Below are 15408 nucleotides of genomic sequence, written 5' to 3'. Positions count from 1 at the left end.
CAATTTGGGCTCGCCCTAGGAGACTTATGGAACCCAGTAGGTTCCGGAATGCTCTGAGGGATCTAGAACCTGCCAGCGACTTGATCGATGTGCAGGTGGACACATGGAACATCAGGCTATCCAATGCACTCGACGAGATTGCCCCTAGACGCCGTCTCTGACCCTGCCGAAATCGGTCTCCTTGGTTTAACGAGAAACTTCGACTGATGAAGCGGGGGGAAAAACGGCTAGAGGGCGTGTGGCGAGAACTCCGTGACAGAGCATCGAGATCAGCTTATAAGGCATTTAGGGAGTCCTATGAGCTTGCTATCACCGAGGCAAAGCGAGTATATTATGTTTCTTTGATAGCGTCTGCTAGCTCATGCCTGGCAAAATTGTTCAAAATAATTCGATCTCTAACGACGGTTCCTACTGTCCCCAAAAGTGGTGATCAGGCCCCTTCAGCCGAGGATTTTCAGAGCTATTTTGCAGACAAGATCTCGCTACTTCGCCGGGACCTCCCCGCCACAATTGATACAGTGAGAGAACTTGAGACTCCGTGGCCACTTGCTCGGCCCGTCCTCGACCGGTTCATCCTGCTGGACGTAGAGGCTGTCAACAGGCTCATAGCTGCAGCTAGACCGACCGCTTGCTCCCTCGATCCGTGTCCCTCATGGTTGGTGAAATCCTGCTTGGAGGAATTGCATGACCTTCTGTTGAAGATCATAAACAGCTCCCTTGAGCAAGGAGTTGTTCCAGAGGGTTTAAAAGAGGCGGTGGTCTCTCCCCTGCTGAAGAAACCAGATTTAGATCCCTCAGTTTCCTCCAGTTACTGCCCAGTTTCGAATCTCTCGTTCCTGGGCAAGGTGATTGAGAGGGCAGCAGCGGAGCAGTTGCAACAATTCCTAGACGACACAGCCGGACTAGATCCCTTCCAATCTGGCTTCCGTGCGGGGCACAGGACAGGGACTGTGCTGGTCTCCATCACGGATTGCCTTCGATACCAGCTTGACCAGGGCGAGTCGGTGCTGCTTGTGTTATTGGATCTCACAGCAGCATTTGACACAGTTGACCACAATCTTTTGACCCACCGCCTTGCTGCTGTTGGAGTCAGGGTGACAGCTTTAAATTAGCTGTCCTCCTTTCTTCACAACCATGGACAGCAAGTGGAGAGGGGAGGACTGGTCTCTGAGAGGCCATTCTCTCCCCTCTGTTGTTTAACATCTATGCCACCACTTGCTCAGCTGGTTTGAGATTTTGGGCTTGAGTGTTACCAGTACGCTGATGACACTCAACTTGTGCTGAAGATGGAAGGCCGACCGGACTCTGTACCCGATTGTTTCCATCAGTGCCTTGAGACGGTTACTGGATGGCTGCGTGCCAGCAGGTTGAGGGTGAATCCAGCAAAGACGGAGATCCTATGGCTGGGTCAACCAGGCAGTGGGGATATCCTGCTGCCTACTCTGGATGGCAAGGCGCTACGCCCATCATCAATGGTAAAAAGTCTGGGAGTCCTTTTGGACCCTCTGCTGACAATGGAGGCACAGGTCGCAGTTAGCAGAACCGCCTTTTTTCATCTGCGGCAGGCTAGACAGCTGGCCCCCTATCTGTCCAGGGATGACCTAGCTACGGTGATCCAGACTACGGTCATCTCAAGACTGGACTACTGTAACGCCCTCTACATTGGCCTTCCTCTGCCGGTGATCCAGAAGCTCAAGTTGGTACAAAATGCAGCTGCTCGGCTTCTTGCGGGAATTCTGATGAGATGCCACATAACACCAATCTTACTGCAGCTGCACTGGTTACCAACTGAGCACCGGATCACTTTCAAAGTGATGGTACTCACCTTTCAGGCCTTGAATGGTCTGGGGCCGATGTACCTGAGGGACCACCTCACCCCCTACCAACCCCAGAGATCCCTTCGTTCTGAAGACCAAGATTTGTTGGAAATTCCCAGTGTCGAAAGCTTGCATCTAACAGCAACCAGACGCAGAGCCTTTACAGCAGTGGCACCATCACTCTGGAATACTCTGCCACCTGAAGTCCGTGCCTTGCAGGACTTATCAGCTTTCCACAGGCATGTAAGACCTATCTGTTTCGACGGGCCTTTGATTTTTCATTGCCGTTTTAAAATTGTTTAAAATTGTTTTTAAATTGTGTTCAATTTTAACCTGTTCTTGTAAGCCGCTCCGAGCCCCAGGGGAGTGGCGGCATATAAGTTCAAATAATAAATAAATAAATAAATAAATACTCTTTAGGAACTCTCTTGGCATTTTTGTGCTGTCTGGTTCACATTGCTGTATTTTGTTAGGGGAGTACACACAGAGACTGTAGTGTATAGAGTACAATCAGGATTCCTAAATGTTTCCACCTTTTGGCTGATTTTTTAAAATTTTGATCCCTATAGTATATAAAATAGCTAGAAAAATCATTTACTAATAACAAATCAGCATTTTTTTCACTTCTGTAAGAGTAAAACTTGGTTCTTGCTATTCTTTTGTCGTATTTAGGGAACAGCATCAAAATTGATGATAAAAGCAACAGGTATATCAGTTGAGTCTCCCCTTCCCTGGTAAAATTATATCAAACTCAGTTTTTTAGGATTTAGCTCTGATAGTTGTTTTCCTTCTTTTCCCTGTTAAGATATGGACCTTGATAGTAGGCTATCTATTGATTGTGTTATTCAAGTGGAATCCAAGCACTGAACGTTACTTAAGAATAATTTCTGTTCCTGTCTGGATTATACTGCTCTTCCATTTGGGTGAGTGAGTGCATATTGTTATCTACAAATATAAAACATTTCTATAGATTTATGAATGTTGTGATAACCTTGCACACGATTTTACCTGCTATTGTTGATTTCACTTGTAATTTGGATGAAACAACAGTTTGACTAGTAGCACCTACAATCCTTGAGGTTTACTTTAAATTGTGCTCCACCGAGGCAGATTACTGGAAAATAACCATATTTTACTAATTGTGTCAAGCTTTCATGGAAATTTAGGATGTAAACCTGAATGTAAATGTCGAATTTGGTCACAGTCAGTCCACATATTGTCACTGTTGAACATAAAACATCCACATTGTTTCAGCAGGGAATACTCAAAATAACTGAAGGAAGCACAGGACAGAATATTACCATAACCTATTTGATAACAATCTTAAGTTTGAAGACTGTAATGAAGTATGTGATTTGTACATCAAAACAGATAAACAAGCTATTGTTGAATAGATCTGTACTGATTGTTTGTTCTGGATTATGAATATAGTGGAGTTGCCAATCTAAAGGTCTGTTTTCCTATAATGTTTTAAAGATACAATTTGTTATAAAAAATAGACAGCACTTCCAAGTATGCAAGAGCTCAACTTCAGTTTGGGCTCTGCTTTTTATTGTTTCAAAATTATTAAATATAATAATATAATATAATATAACTGAAATATAATAATTTGGGCTTAGTTCAGGCATAACATTATGAAGCAAAACACAACAACGGACTTCAAGTTAGTCTTGAGATAGCACACTTTGTGTGTTGTGATTTCTGCCCTGTGTTGATAGACCATAATTTGGTGTTGCTGAAATTTAAGATGGTGAAATAGGGTATAGAATAATAGAATCATAGAGTTGGAAGAGACCTCATGGGCCATCCAGTCCAACCCCCTGTCAAAAAGCAGGAAAATTGCATTCAAAGCACCCCTGACAGATGGCCATCAGCCTCTCTTTAAAAGTTTCCAAAGAAGGTGCCTCCACCACACCACAGAGAGTTCCACTGATGCACGGCTCTTACAGTCAGGAAGTTCCTAATGTTCAGATGGAATCTTCTTTCTTGTAGTTTGAAGCCATTGTTCCATTGCGTCCTAGTCTCCAGGGCAGCAGAAAACAAGCTTGCTCCCTCCTCCCTATGATTTCCCCTCACATATTTTATACATGGCTATCATGTCTCCTCTCAGCCTTCTCTTCTTCAGGCTAAACATGCCCAGCTCTTTAAGCTGCTCCTCATAGGGCTTGTTCTCCAGAACCTTGATCATTTTAGTCACCCTCCTCTGGACACATTACAGCTTGTGAATATCTCTCTTTATTTTGGTGGTCTAACCAAGGCAGAATAGAGGGGTAGCATGACTTCTCTGAACCTAGACACTATACTCCTATTGATAACCCCATTGGCTTTTTACCGCTGCATCACATTGTTGGTTCATATTTAACTTGTTGTCTACTAGGACTCCAAGATCTTTTTCACACGTACTGCTCTCGAGCCACGTGTCCTCCATTCTGTATCTTTGCATTTCATTTTTTCTGCCTAAGTGGAGTATCTTGCATTTGTCACTGTTGAACTTCATTTTGTTAGTTTTGGCCAATCTCTCTAATCCAGGGGTCCTCAAACTAAGGCCCGGGAGCCAGATGTGGCCCTCCAAGCTCATTTACCCGGCCCTCACTCAGGGTCAACCAAAGTCTGAAATCATTTGAAAGCACACGACGACAACAATCTCATCAGCCAAAAGCAGGCCCACATTTCCCATTGAAATACCAATCTATATATATAAATCTGTTAGGTTGGTTCAACCAGACAGCAAAACTCCACAACCCCCCAACGAAACTGTACCAAAATCGCCATGCCCATAACACAACCCACAAGGTACAAACATATCTACTCAAAATGAAAAACAACACAACAACACACTCACAAAACGGCAAAACAACAAAACTCAAAAAAACCCAACGAAACTTAACCAAAATTGCCATGCCCATAACACAACCCACAAGGTACAAACATATCTACTCAAAATGAAAAACAACACAACAACACACTCACAAAACGGCAAAACAACAAAACTAAAAAAACCCCAATGAAACTTAACCAAAATTGCCATGCCCATAACACAACCCACAAGGTACAAACTTATCTACTCAAAATGAAAAACAACACAACACACTCACAAAACGGCAAAACAACAAAACTCAAAAAACCCCAACGAAACTTAACCAAAATTGCCATGCCCATAACACAACCCACAAGGTACAAACATATCTACTCAAAATGAAAAACAACACAACAACACACTCACAAAACGGCAAAACAACAAAACTCAAAAAAACCCAATGAAACTTAACCAAAATTGCCATGCCCATAACACAACCCACAAGGTACAAACATATCTACTCAAAATGAAAAACAACACAACAACACACTCACAAAACGGCAAAACAACAAAACTCAACAAACCCCAACGAAACTTAACCAAAATTGCTATGCCCATAACACAACCCACAAGGTACAAACATATCTACTCAAAATGAAAAACAACACAACAACACACTCACAAAACGGCAAAACAACAAAACTCAAAAAAACAACAACGAAACTTAACCAAAATTGCCATGCCCATAACACAACCCACAAGGTACAAACATATCTACTCAAAATGAAAAACAACACAACAACACACTCACAAAACGGCAAAACAACAAAACTCAAAAAAACCCAACGAAACTTAACCAAAATTGCCATGCCCATAACACAACCCACAAGGTACAAACATATCTACTCAAAATGAAAAACAACACAACAACACACTCACAAAACAGCAAAACAACAAAACTAAAAAAAAAACCAACGAAACTTAACCAAAATTGCCATGCCCATAACACAACCCACAAGGTATAAACATATCTACTCAAAATGAAAAGCAACACAACAACACACTCACAAAACGGCAAAACAACAAAACTCAACAAACCCCAACGAAACTTAACCAAAATTCCCATGCCCATAACACAACCCATAAGGTACAAACATATCTACTCAAAATGAAAAGCAACACAACAACACACTCACAAAACGGCTTCCCGCACACACACACCCCTGCCGCACGCACACACACAACCCCACGCTCCATCACTCCCCCCGCCGCACACACACACGCAACCCCACGCTCCATCACTCCCCCCACCGCCACACACACATGCGCAACCCCACTCCCCCCCCGCTGCCGCACACACGCAACCCCACGCTCCATCACTCCCCCCACCGCCACACATACACGCGCAACCCAACTCCCCCCGCTGCCGCACACACACACACAACCCCACGCTCCATCACTCCCCCTGCTGCCGCACACACACACACAACCTCACGCTCCATCACTCGCCTGCCCCAATCTTACCTCCTTTTACTTCACGCCACCTCCAAACCCCACCCCGCCCCTTCCCGCCCTGTCAAAATCCAGGAAAGACAGGAAGGAAGGAAAGAAGGAAGAAAGAGAAAGGGAGATAAAGAAAAGGGGGAAGGAAGGAAAGTTAGAGAAAGAAGGAAGAATAAAAGGAAAGAAAAGGAAAGATGGAAGGAAAGAAAAGAGAGACAGCAGAAGAGAAAGAAAAAGGGGGAAGGAAGGAAAGAGGTAGAGAAGGAAGAAATGAGAGACAGAGGGAGGGAAAGAAAAAGGGGGAAGGAAGGAAGGAGAGAAGGAAAGAAAAAAGGGAATGAAGGAAGGAAAGAGGGAGTGAAGGAAGGGGGAAGATGTAGAGAAAGAGGGAGGGAAGGAAAGAAGGAAAGAGAGAAGGAAGAAAAGAGACCAGAAGAGAAAGAAAAAGGGGGAAGGAAGGAAGGAGAGAAGGAAAGAAAAAAGGGAATGAATGAAGGAAAGAGGGAGTGAAGGAAGGGGGAAGATGTAGAGAAAGAGGGAGGGAAGGAAAGAAGGAAAGAGAGAAGGAAGAAAAGAGACCAGAAGAGGGAAAAAAAGGGGGAAGGAAGGAAAGAGATAGAGAAGGAAGAGGAGAAGGAAAGATGGGAGGGAAGGAAGGAAGGAGGGAAAGAAGGAGAGAAAGAGGGAAGGTTGGCCACAGCAACGCGTTGTTATTTCTATGATTATTATGATGCTATTATTCCTATGAGACCCTTTTAGGGGGAATGGGAGAGGTGTCAGGTCCCAGAGGCAATGCATTGCATTATTATTGTTACGATGGTGGTGAAATAAAAGGAAATAAAAAGAGAAAGAAGGAAGCAAACAGGGAGGGAAGAAAGGCAAAGGAAGGAAGGGGGAGGGAATGAAGGAAAGAGAGAAGGATGAAACCAAGTAGTGAAAGAAGAAAAGAAAGAAAGAGGTAGAGAAGGAAGAAAGGAGAGAAAGGGGAGGAAAAGGGGGAAGGAATAGGTAGGTACCTCTCTTTCATAATAGTCCAGATATCTACCTCAACTTTGATAAGTTTTACTATAGGCCACAGCAACGCGTGGCAGGGCACAGCTAGTAAGTTTATATTTGTCAAAATTCTTATTCATTTTAATTATTGTATTGTTTTTAAGTGGGGGTTTTGTTTTTTGTTTTTTTTTTGCATTACAAATAAGATATGTGCAATGTGCATAGGAATTCATTCTTTTTTTAAAAAAATTATAATCCGGCCCTCCAACAGTTTGAGGGACTGTGACCTGGCCCTCTGTTTGAAAAGTTTGTGGACCCCTGCTCTAATCTGTCAAGAACATTTTGAATTCTGCTCCTGTCTTTGGAGCAGGGGTCCTCAAACTAAGGCCTGAGGGCTGGATACGGCCCTCCAAGGTCATTTACCCAGCCCTCGCTCAGAGTCAACCTAAGTCTGAAACAACTTGAACGCACACAACAACAACAACAACAATCCTATCTCTTCAGCCAAAAGCAGGCCTACATTTCCCATTGAAATGCTAATAAGTTTATATTTGTTAAAATTATTCTTCATTTTAATTATTGCTTTGTTTTTAAGTGTTTTAAGATATGTGCAGTGTGCATAGGAATACCTTCATGGTTTTTTTTTTTCAAATTATAATCTGGCCCTCCAACAGTTTGAGGGACTATGACCTGGCCCTCTGTTTAAAAAGTTTGAGGACCCCTACTCTGGAGTATTGGTTATCCCTCCCAATTTGGTGTCATCTGGAAACTTGATGATCATGCCTTCTAACCCTTTATCTAAGTCATTAATAAAGATATTGAACAGGACTAGGTTTGATCATAGTTTGGCATTATAACTTTAATAATAACTTTATTCTTATACCCACCACATCTCCTCAGAAGGACTTGGGACAGCTTACAAATGGGCCAAAATGTCCACAAAACATAAAAGCAAAACAATCTTAAGATAAAAACACAATTTAAAATACTGTATATACTCAAATATTAAGCAGAGTTATTCAGCTCTTTTTTGGCTGAAAAAGCCTCCCTCAGCTTATATTTGAGTTGACTGCTAGCCATGGAGGAAGAGGAGGGGAAGGACAAACAGCGGCTGTGGTCACGGAGCCCCCAGGTGAGCCTTGGGCCTCCATGTTCAGCCTTCCATCAAGGCCACTTCTGGCCGAGGGAAGCAGCTGGCTAGCATGCCCCCTGCCACCGCTTCTGGCGAAACCACCTCTGTCTTTAGCTTTTGGGAATGCCGTGGTGTAGGCCAGACGCTCCATTGGGCTCCAACTGGGCCCAGGAAGGAAGTAAGCAGCAAGAGGAAGGAGGCTGGAGGCAGTCTTGTGGGAAGCAGCGGTGGCAGCGGGCGCGCTCTCCAGCCGCTTCACTCGGCCAGAGGAGCCTTTGCCAAAAGCAAGACCCAGTGAAGCTGGTTTCACTCAGCTTCGCTTCTGACGAGACCGCATGCCACCTCCGTCTGAATGAAGCAGCTGGCGAGCACGCTTGCCACCACCCTCTGAGGCCAAGTGAAGCTGGCTGTGGAGGCCAGCAGAGGCCTCCTCAGCCAGCTTCACTCGGCCTCGCTTCTGGCGAAGCCACCTCTGGCTGAGTGAAGCGGCTGGTGAGCATGCCCGCTGCCGTTTCCCACGAGGCCGCCTCCACCCTCGTTCCTCACGCTGCTTCTGTCCTTCCTGGGCCTAGCTGGATCCTGACGGAGCATCTGGCCTACACCACGCTGCTCCCAAAGGTCGCCTTTGGCCTCCTTCCTCACACTGTCCTGTACTGGACACAGAGGATGCAGCAGGCGCAGTGAAGGAGGACCTCTGCTCATAGAGACCTGCCTGTCTTCCTGCCTGTCTTAACTTCCTGGGCCAGGAGGTGAAAACTATATTTATTATTATTATTATTATTATTATTATGGCTAGGTGGCCATCTGTCAGGGGTGCTTGGATTGTGCTTTCGATGCATGAAGGCAGAAGGGTTTTTATTATTATTATTATTATTATTATTATTATTATTATTATTATTGAGGTTGGGTGACAATCTGTCAGGGATGCTTTGATTATGCCTTCCCTGAATGAAGGCAGAATGAAGGGGGTTGGACTAGAGGGCCTTTAGAGGTTCCTTCCAACTCTGTTGTTGTTGCTATTATTATTATTATTATTATTATTATTATTATTATTATCAAGAATGGGTGGCCATCTGTCAGGGGTGCTTTGATTGTGCTTTACATGCATGAAGGCAGAAGGGAGTTGGAATAGATGGCCCAAGGGGTCTCTTCCAACTATTTATTATTATTATTATTATTATTATTATTATTATTACTATTATTATTATTGTTGAGGCTGGATGGCCATCTGTGCTTTCCCTGCATGAAGGCAAAATGAAGGGGGTTGGACTAGATCAGGGGTCCTCAAACTTTTTAAACAGAGGGCCAGGTCACAGTCATCATCATAATCATCATCATCACTTTATTTCTTAATTAGTCACTCTCCACCAAAGTGCTCTGAGCGACTTACAATTTAAAGTAGCTTATACACAATATAAAACATTCAATATAAAAACATTCAACATAAAAACATTCAACATAAAACATTCAACATAAAAACATTCAGCAGTGACTATGGCAAAATTTGATCCGGTTACTTAAATGCACAACCAAACAGCCAAGTCTTGAGCGCCTTTACAAAAGGTTGCAACTCCAACATTGCTCTAATATATGGAGGCAATGAGTTCCACAGAACTGGGGCATAGATCAAAAAAGCTCTACGCCTTGTAGCTTCCAAATGTGCCTCCCTAGGACCCGGTATGTATAGGAGATTTTCCTGGGTGGATCGAGGTGACCACTGATGGGGAAAAGGAATGAGGCGGTCCCTAAGATATAAAGGTCCTTGGCCATTTTGAGCTCTAAATGTCAGGATCAGTATCTTGTAAGAGATCCAATGTTCTATTGGTAGCCAATGCAGTTGTTGCAGAATCGGTGTAATATGGGATCTTATAGATGATCCCGCTAGCAGCCTGGCTGCCGCATTTTGGACCATCCGAATCTTCTGGGTCTTCGGAAGGCCAGTCTATGAGCCGTCGCAAACTCTGTTCCTGCGGGAGCAAACCTTGCTAGCATGTCCCTGACGTCATGAGACTCCGCCTCTTGCCCCGCCCCTTTCTCCGCCTCTTTCTCCTTGCGAGAGTGGTTTTTCCTTTGCTAGGGCAGCATTGCCAGCATACTCTCTCAGTTGGCAGAATTCAACTGAGAGAAAATGCGGGCAATGCTGCCCTAGCAAAGGAAAAACCATGCTGGCAAAGAGAAAGGGGCGGAGAAAGGGGCGGGGAGAGAGGCGCAGGCTCATGACGTCAGGGACGTGCTAGCAAGGTTTTCTCCCGCAGGAACCTAGTTTGCGACGGGTCTATAAGGCATTGCAATAGTCCAACCTAGTGGTGACTGTTGCGTGGATTACCATTGCCAATGCTTCTACCGAAAGGTAGGATGCCAATTTCCTTGCCTGGCGAAGATGAGAAAAGGCCTGCTTACTTATGGCAGTGATCTGGGCCTCCATCGTCAGCGATGAATCCAACACAACCCCAAGGCTTTTAACAGTGGCAGACGGAACCAGAGCTTCCCCATCGAAATCAGGCAGAGACTGGGTTAATTCTGGCGGCTGGCCGGGCCAGAGTATCTCAGTTTTTGCAGGATTGACTTTTAGTCTGCAGTCCCTCAAACTGTTGGAGGGCCGGATTATAATTTGAAAAAAACATGAATGAATTCCTATGCACCCTGCACATACCTTATTTGTAGTACAAAAAACTCTTAAAATATACAATAATTAAAATGAAGAACAATTTTAACAAATATAAACTTATTAGTATTTCAATGGGAAGTGTGGGCTGCTTTTGGCTGATGAGATGTTGTTGTTGTTGTTGTTGTTGTTGTTGTTGTTGTGTGCTTTCAAGTCATTTCAGACTTAGGTTGACCCTGAGCGAGGGCCAGGCAAATTACCTTGGAAGGCCGTATCCGGCCCCCGGGCCTTGGTTTGAGAACCCCTGGACTAGATGGTCCTTTCAAGGTCCCTTCCAACTCTAAGATTCTATGAAAGGCATCTTAGTCAACCACGAGCCAACAGTATGGTGCTGCAGCTGAAAAGACCAATGCCATTCTAGGCTGCGTCAATAGGAGGAGAAGCCTGAGAGAAGGCGAAAGGAAACTGATATGACACTTTACCTCAGCTGGTTTTTAAATTGCTTTTAATGATAATTAGTTAATGCAACTGTTTGCTTTAACTTCTTGTACAATATTTAGTATTATCTTTTATTTAATTTTTATGGGTTTTTTTTTAGTTTTGTTTATATAAGCATTGAATGTTTGCCTGTTACTATGTTGGAAGCCATCCTGAGTCCACATTATTATAAAGTTACTAGCCATCCCCTGCCACACAATGCAGTGGCCCAGTCTGGTGATCTGGAAAATAATGTAATGAGAAAGTGTTGATTTCTAATATGTATAATTTCTTTATGCTTGTGGGTAAACAGCATTTCTTGTTGTTTTTTTCTTAGTGTTGATGTAAAGATTGTCTCGTTTGCATACTCTGGAACATGCAGCATATAATTGTCCTTCTTTAGGGGTCCCTTTCAAATCTATGATACTATATTGAAGGGTTGTCAAAGACCACCAGAAAACACCGTATTTTCTGTTGATCATGGGGGTTCTGTGTTGGAAGTTTGGCCCAATTCTATAGTTGATGGGGTTTAGAATGCTCTTTGATTGTAGGTGATCCAGGAATCAATGTTTTAAAACATCTCATCCTTTTAGTTTACAAGCAGGTAGTCTCCATTCCCCCAAAAACAACTCAGGGAGAATAAGGCCAGCAATAGAAAAAGAAAATCCATCAGTGGGCACCTGTTTATTCCATATTTTGCTTCTCTGAAACCAGTCAGAGGCAGTTCTAAACTCACTCGCTCGGCGTATTTATTCGTAACTAGCTTGGGTATCCGGCGCGGCCTGGGTGATTTGAGAAAGGCATTGTTTGTCTGTGCTCCAAGTTTAGTCTAGATCCAATGTTGGGTGGGTTCAGTGGGTGCAGGTGAAGGAAGCAAATGAAGGTTCTGCAAGTCCCATCACCCATGGTCCATCCTCCTTCAAACTGCACCAGGATGTAGTGAATGGGGGCTCTGTGTGCCAAGTTTGGTCTTCATCAGTCATTGGTTGAGGGCCGCAGTGGTATCGGGAAGTGAGTGAAGGTACTACATGTCCCATCATCCAAACTGCAGCAGGATGTAGAGTAGGTCATGGTGGCTCTGTGTGCCAAGTTTGGTCTTGATCAGTCATTGGATGAGGGTCACAGTGGTTTCAGTAATTGAGTGAAGGTACAGCAAGTCCCATCATCCATGATCCACTCTCCTCCAAACTGCACCAGGATGTAGAGTGGGTCATGGGGGCTCTGTGTGCCAAATTTGGTCTTGATTGTTCAATGGATGAGGGTCGCAGTGGTTTCAGTAAGTCAATGAAGGTACTGCAAGTCCCATCATCCATGGTCCACTCTCCTCCAAACTGCAGCAGGATGTAGAGTGGGTCTTGGGGGGGCGGTCTGTGTGCCAAGTTTGGTCTTGTTCTGTCATTGTTGGGGGCCACAAGGTGTTTTGGACTTCAACTCCCACCATTCCTGAAAGCCTCAGACTCTTACTTTTTCCCTCTCAGTCACTTCAGAATGTTAGAATGTTGAAGCTGGCCTATTAGAAACCATATGCAAATTATACCACAGTGGGAACAAATCTGAATGTTAGAATGTTGAGGCTGGCCAATTAGAAACTATATGCAAATTATATCACAGTGGCAGCCAATCAGAACGCTGCCACATACAACTCCCTCTACATACAAACATTCACTTTTATTATATAGATAGATAGATAGATAGATAGAGATATAGATTAGCCCTTTAATGGGCTCCAGGGAATCACAAGGTCATATCGTGGGGCTAAAACCATGCCTATTGGCCCACAGAGGCTCCACGTATGAGCCTAAGAGCAAGCATACGCTCTCCAGGCTGCACATTCCTCAAGCACAAGGAATGGGGCTAGGCAGGGCCTTTTTGCCCATAGACATCTCCAGGCCATGCTTGTCTGAAACATGTCCCGGCTTGCCCTTCTTGTACATCTCAGGGGGGTAAGACGAAGAGTGGTGCGGGGGGGGGGGGGGGAGCATTTCCAGACATGCCTGTCATCTGGATTAAGGCTGTCCTTCCGGTTTAGGAGGGACTTCTGCTGGAGGGGTGGAACTTCCGGCTGAGACAGGGCTTCAAGGGGGTGAGGCACCTGTCAAAATGAGTTTGACGAGAGGTGCCACCACATATTACACTATTATGTCTGAATGAGACCTGAGTGTTAGGCCATGATCATTCACAATTCTTATTGTGCACTGTATTTTTGGCTGCAATGATAAAACGTGGTTTATAACATTGAGCACTAGCCTGGCAAGCCTTATGAATTTTTCTCCTTCTCTATTCTTTTGGCATGACTATGGGGTCAGAATCTTTCAGTTCTACTTCAGAAAAACTACAATTCTGTATATCACATTTCCATTAGAACAAGAGGGAAGTTTTGCAAAATGTTCATTTTAAAATTTCTTAGTCCACAATAATATGTTGTATATTTGCAATGAGTACAGTTTACTTGATCCTTTTGAGTTTTTAAACTTTCATTTCTTATCACATTACGCAAATTATTTATCTAAAATCAGTGTGCCAATTATGAAAGAAAACACTATTTTTCAGCTTCTGCAGCCGGTTCTTGGAGGATTCCAGTGTTTTTGGTTATTGTTATCTTAATGACTGTGGGAATGTTGCATGAGCAACCAACTGGGAATGAGTCTTCAGGTAAGAAACAGGCAAATTTTATGGTACTTCTGTTTATGGCATGTTGGTAAGAATTGAGTATAATTATGTCTTATATTAGGGTATATCATTTTTGCCTGGAGGGCTGCATCTAGGATATGTTGCATGGCCAGAGCCATGTAGCACACATATCTGTGCCGACAGTTCTTACCAGCTTAGACATTTTCCCAACTAACATGCAAAATATTGTTTGTGCAAGTTTATTTAGAAATGAATCATTTTGCAGGCATGAAAATGATTACTTTTTGAAACTTTCCACCACTGTGTATGTACACACAGTCCTTTAGTATAATTGAACTCAATGGAGCTGGACATGGTACCTAAGTTCACGGTATTTGCCAGACCATTTCCCTATAAGAGCCAGTACAGAGTCTTGAGAATATCAGGAGAATGTCTTTTCTCAGTCTCACCACCATTACAAGCACTGTTTTTAGAGAGGCAAATGAGGCCTCTCTAGACAACCCTTGGGCTGTCAAACTCCTTTCCCATACAGGTATTCCTTGCCATGAGTGAGCATGCCCATGCAATTTGGAGGAAGTGGAAACTGCCAGGCATGTGCTATTAGAGGCATGTCCTATTAAAAGTGTGGGTGACCGAGAAAATCCCAGCAGATTTCAAGGATGCCCACCATCATTGCCCTTTTCAAAAAAGGGGAAAGAACAGACTTGGAAAATATCGTGGTATCTCCCTTCTAACCTCCGCTGGGAAAATCATTGCAGGTATCCTTGCAAACCGCCTTCTACCTCTCTCAGAAGACACCCTCCCAGAATCCCACAATGGCTTCCAGCCCTCCAGAGGAACAGTCAACATGATCTTCACTGCACGACAGCTTCAAGAAAAATGCAGGGAACAAAATCAACCTCTGTACATGGCATTCATTGACTTTGCAAAAGCATTTGACACAGTGAATCACAGTGCTCTCTGGACCATCCTCCAAAAAAATCGGCTGCCCTGACAAATTTGTGAACATTCTACAGCTCCTCCATGATGACATGATGGCAACAGCTTTGTTGAGCCCTGCTGCAGAAGAGACCCTGGGGGCAGAGTATTTGCCATCCAGCTTTGCTGCCTGCTCAGCCCTGGGTTTACCCACGAGGAGACTTGTAGCCACACCCTCATTCCAGCCATCTGATCCAGAAGCCTCCGAGGAGAGAACATGGCCCCCACAGCCTCGCAGTGCGACAACCTTAACAGCCACGCCACCCATCGCCCAGCTGATGGAACATCTACACGGGGTACCTCCATGTCAGGGCCTTGCCCCGCGGCTACTTTAACAGCCATGCCGCCCATCATCCGGACATTGGAACACCTGTGCAGGTGCTTGTTTTCAGGGTTCCCCCGCCTCGCCTGTTATCTGCTGCTTCTGGTTGCTTATTCCATCAGGCTACTTCACTTGGGATTGAATGTTTACTTT

General features: G+C 44.2%; 1 protein-coding gene across 7 annotated transcripts in view; it reads left to right on the top strand.

Annotated features, from left to right (window-relative positions):
• Positions 1-15408, top strand: part of TMEM245 (transmembrane protein 245) — a 144020-nt gene that overhangs the window by 19343 nt on the left and 109269 nt on the right. For all 7 annotated transcript variants that reach the window (XR_009631749.2, XM_060781429.2, XM_060781428.2 and 4 more), the window contains exons 2-3: positions 2623-2740; positions 13875-13976. Coding sequence is in view for 6 of the 7 variants with exons in the window: in XM_060781429.2 (XP_060637412.2) it covers positions 2623-2740; positions 13875-13976 (220 nt within the window). In the remaining variant the exon portion in view is untranslated. The remainder of the gene's footprint in view (positions 1-2622; positions 2741-13874; positions 13977-15408) is intronic.

Source organism: Anolis sagrei, chromosome 6, assembly GCF_037176765.1.
Source record: "Anolis sagrei isolate rAnoSag1 chromosome 6, rAnoSag1.mat, whole genome shotgun sequence".
NCBI classification, from domain to species: Eukaryota; Metazoa; Chordata; class Lepidosauria; order Squamata; family Dactyloidae; genus Anolis; species Anolis sagrei.
The sequence above is the reverse complement of the archived record's forward strand: the minus strand, read 5'-3'. Positions and strand labels throughout refer to the sequence as shown.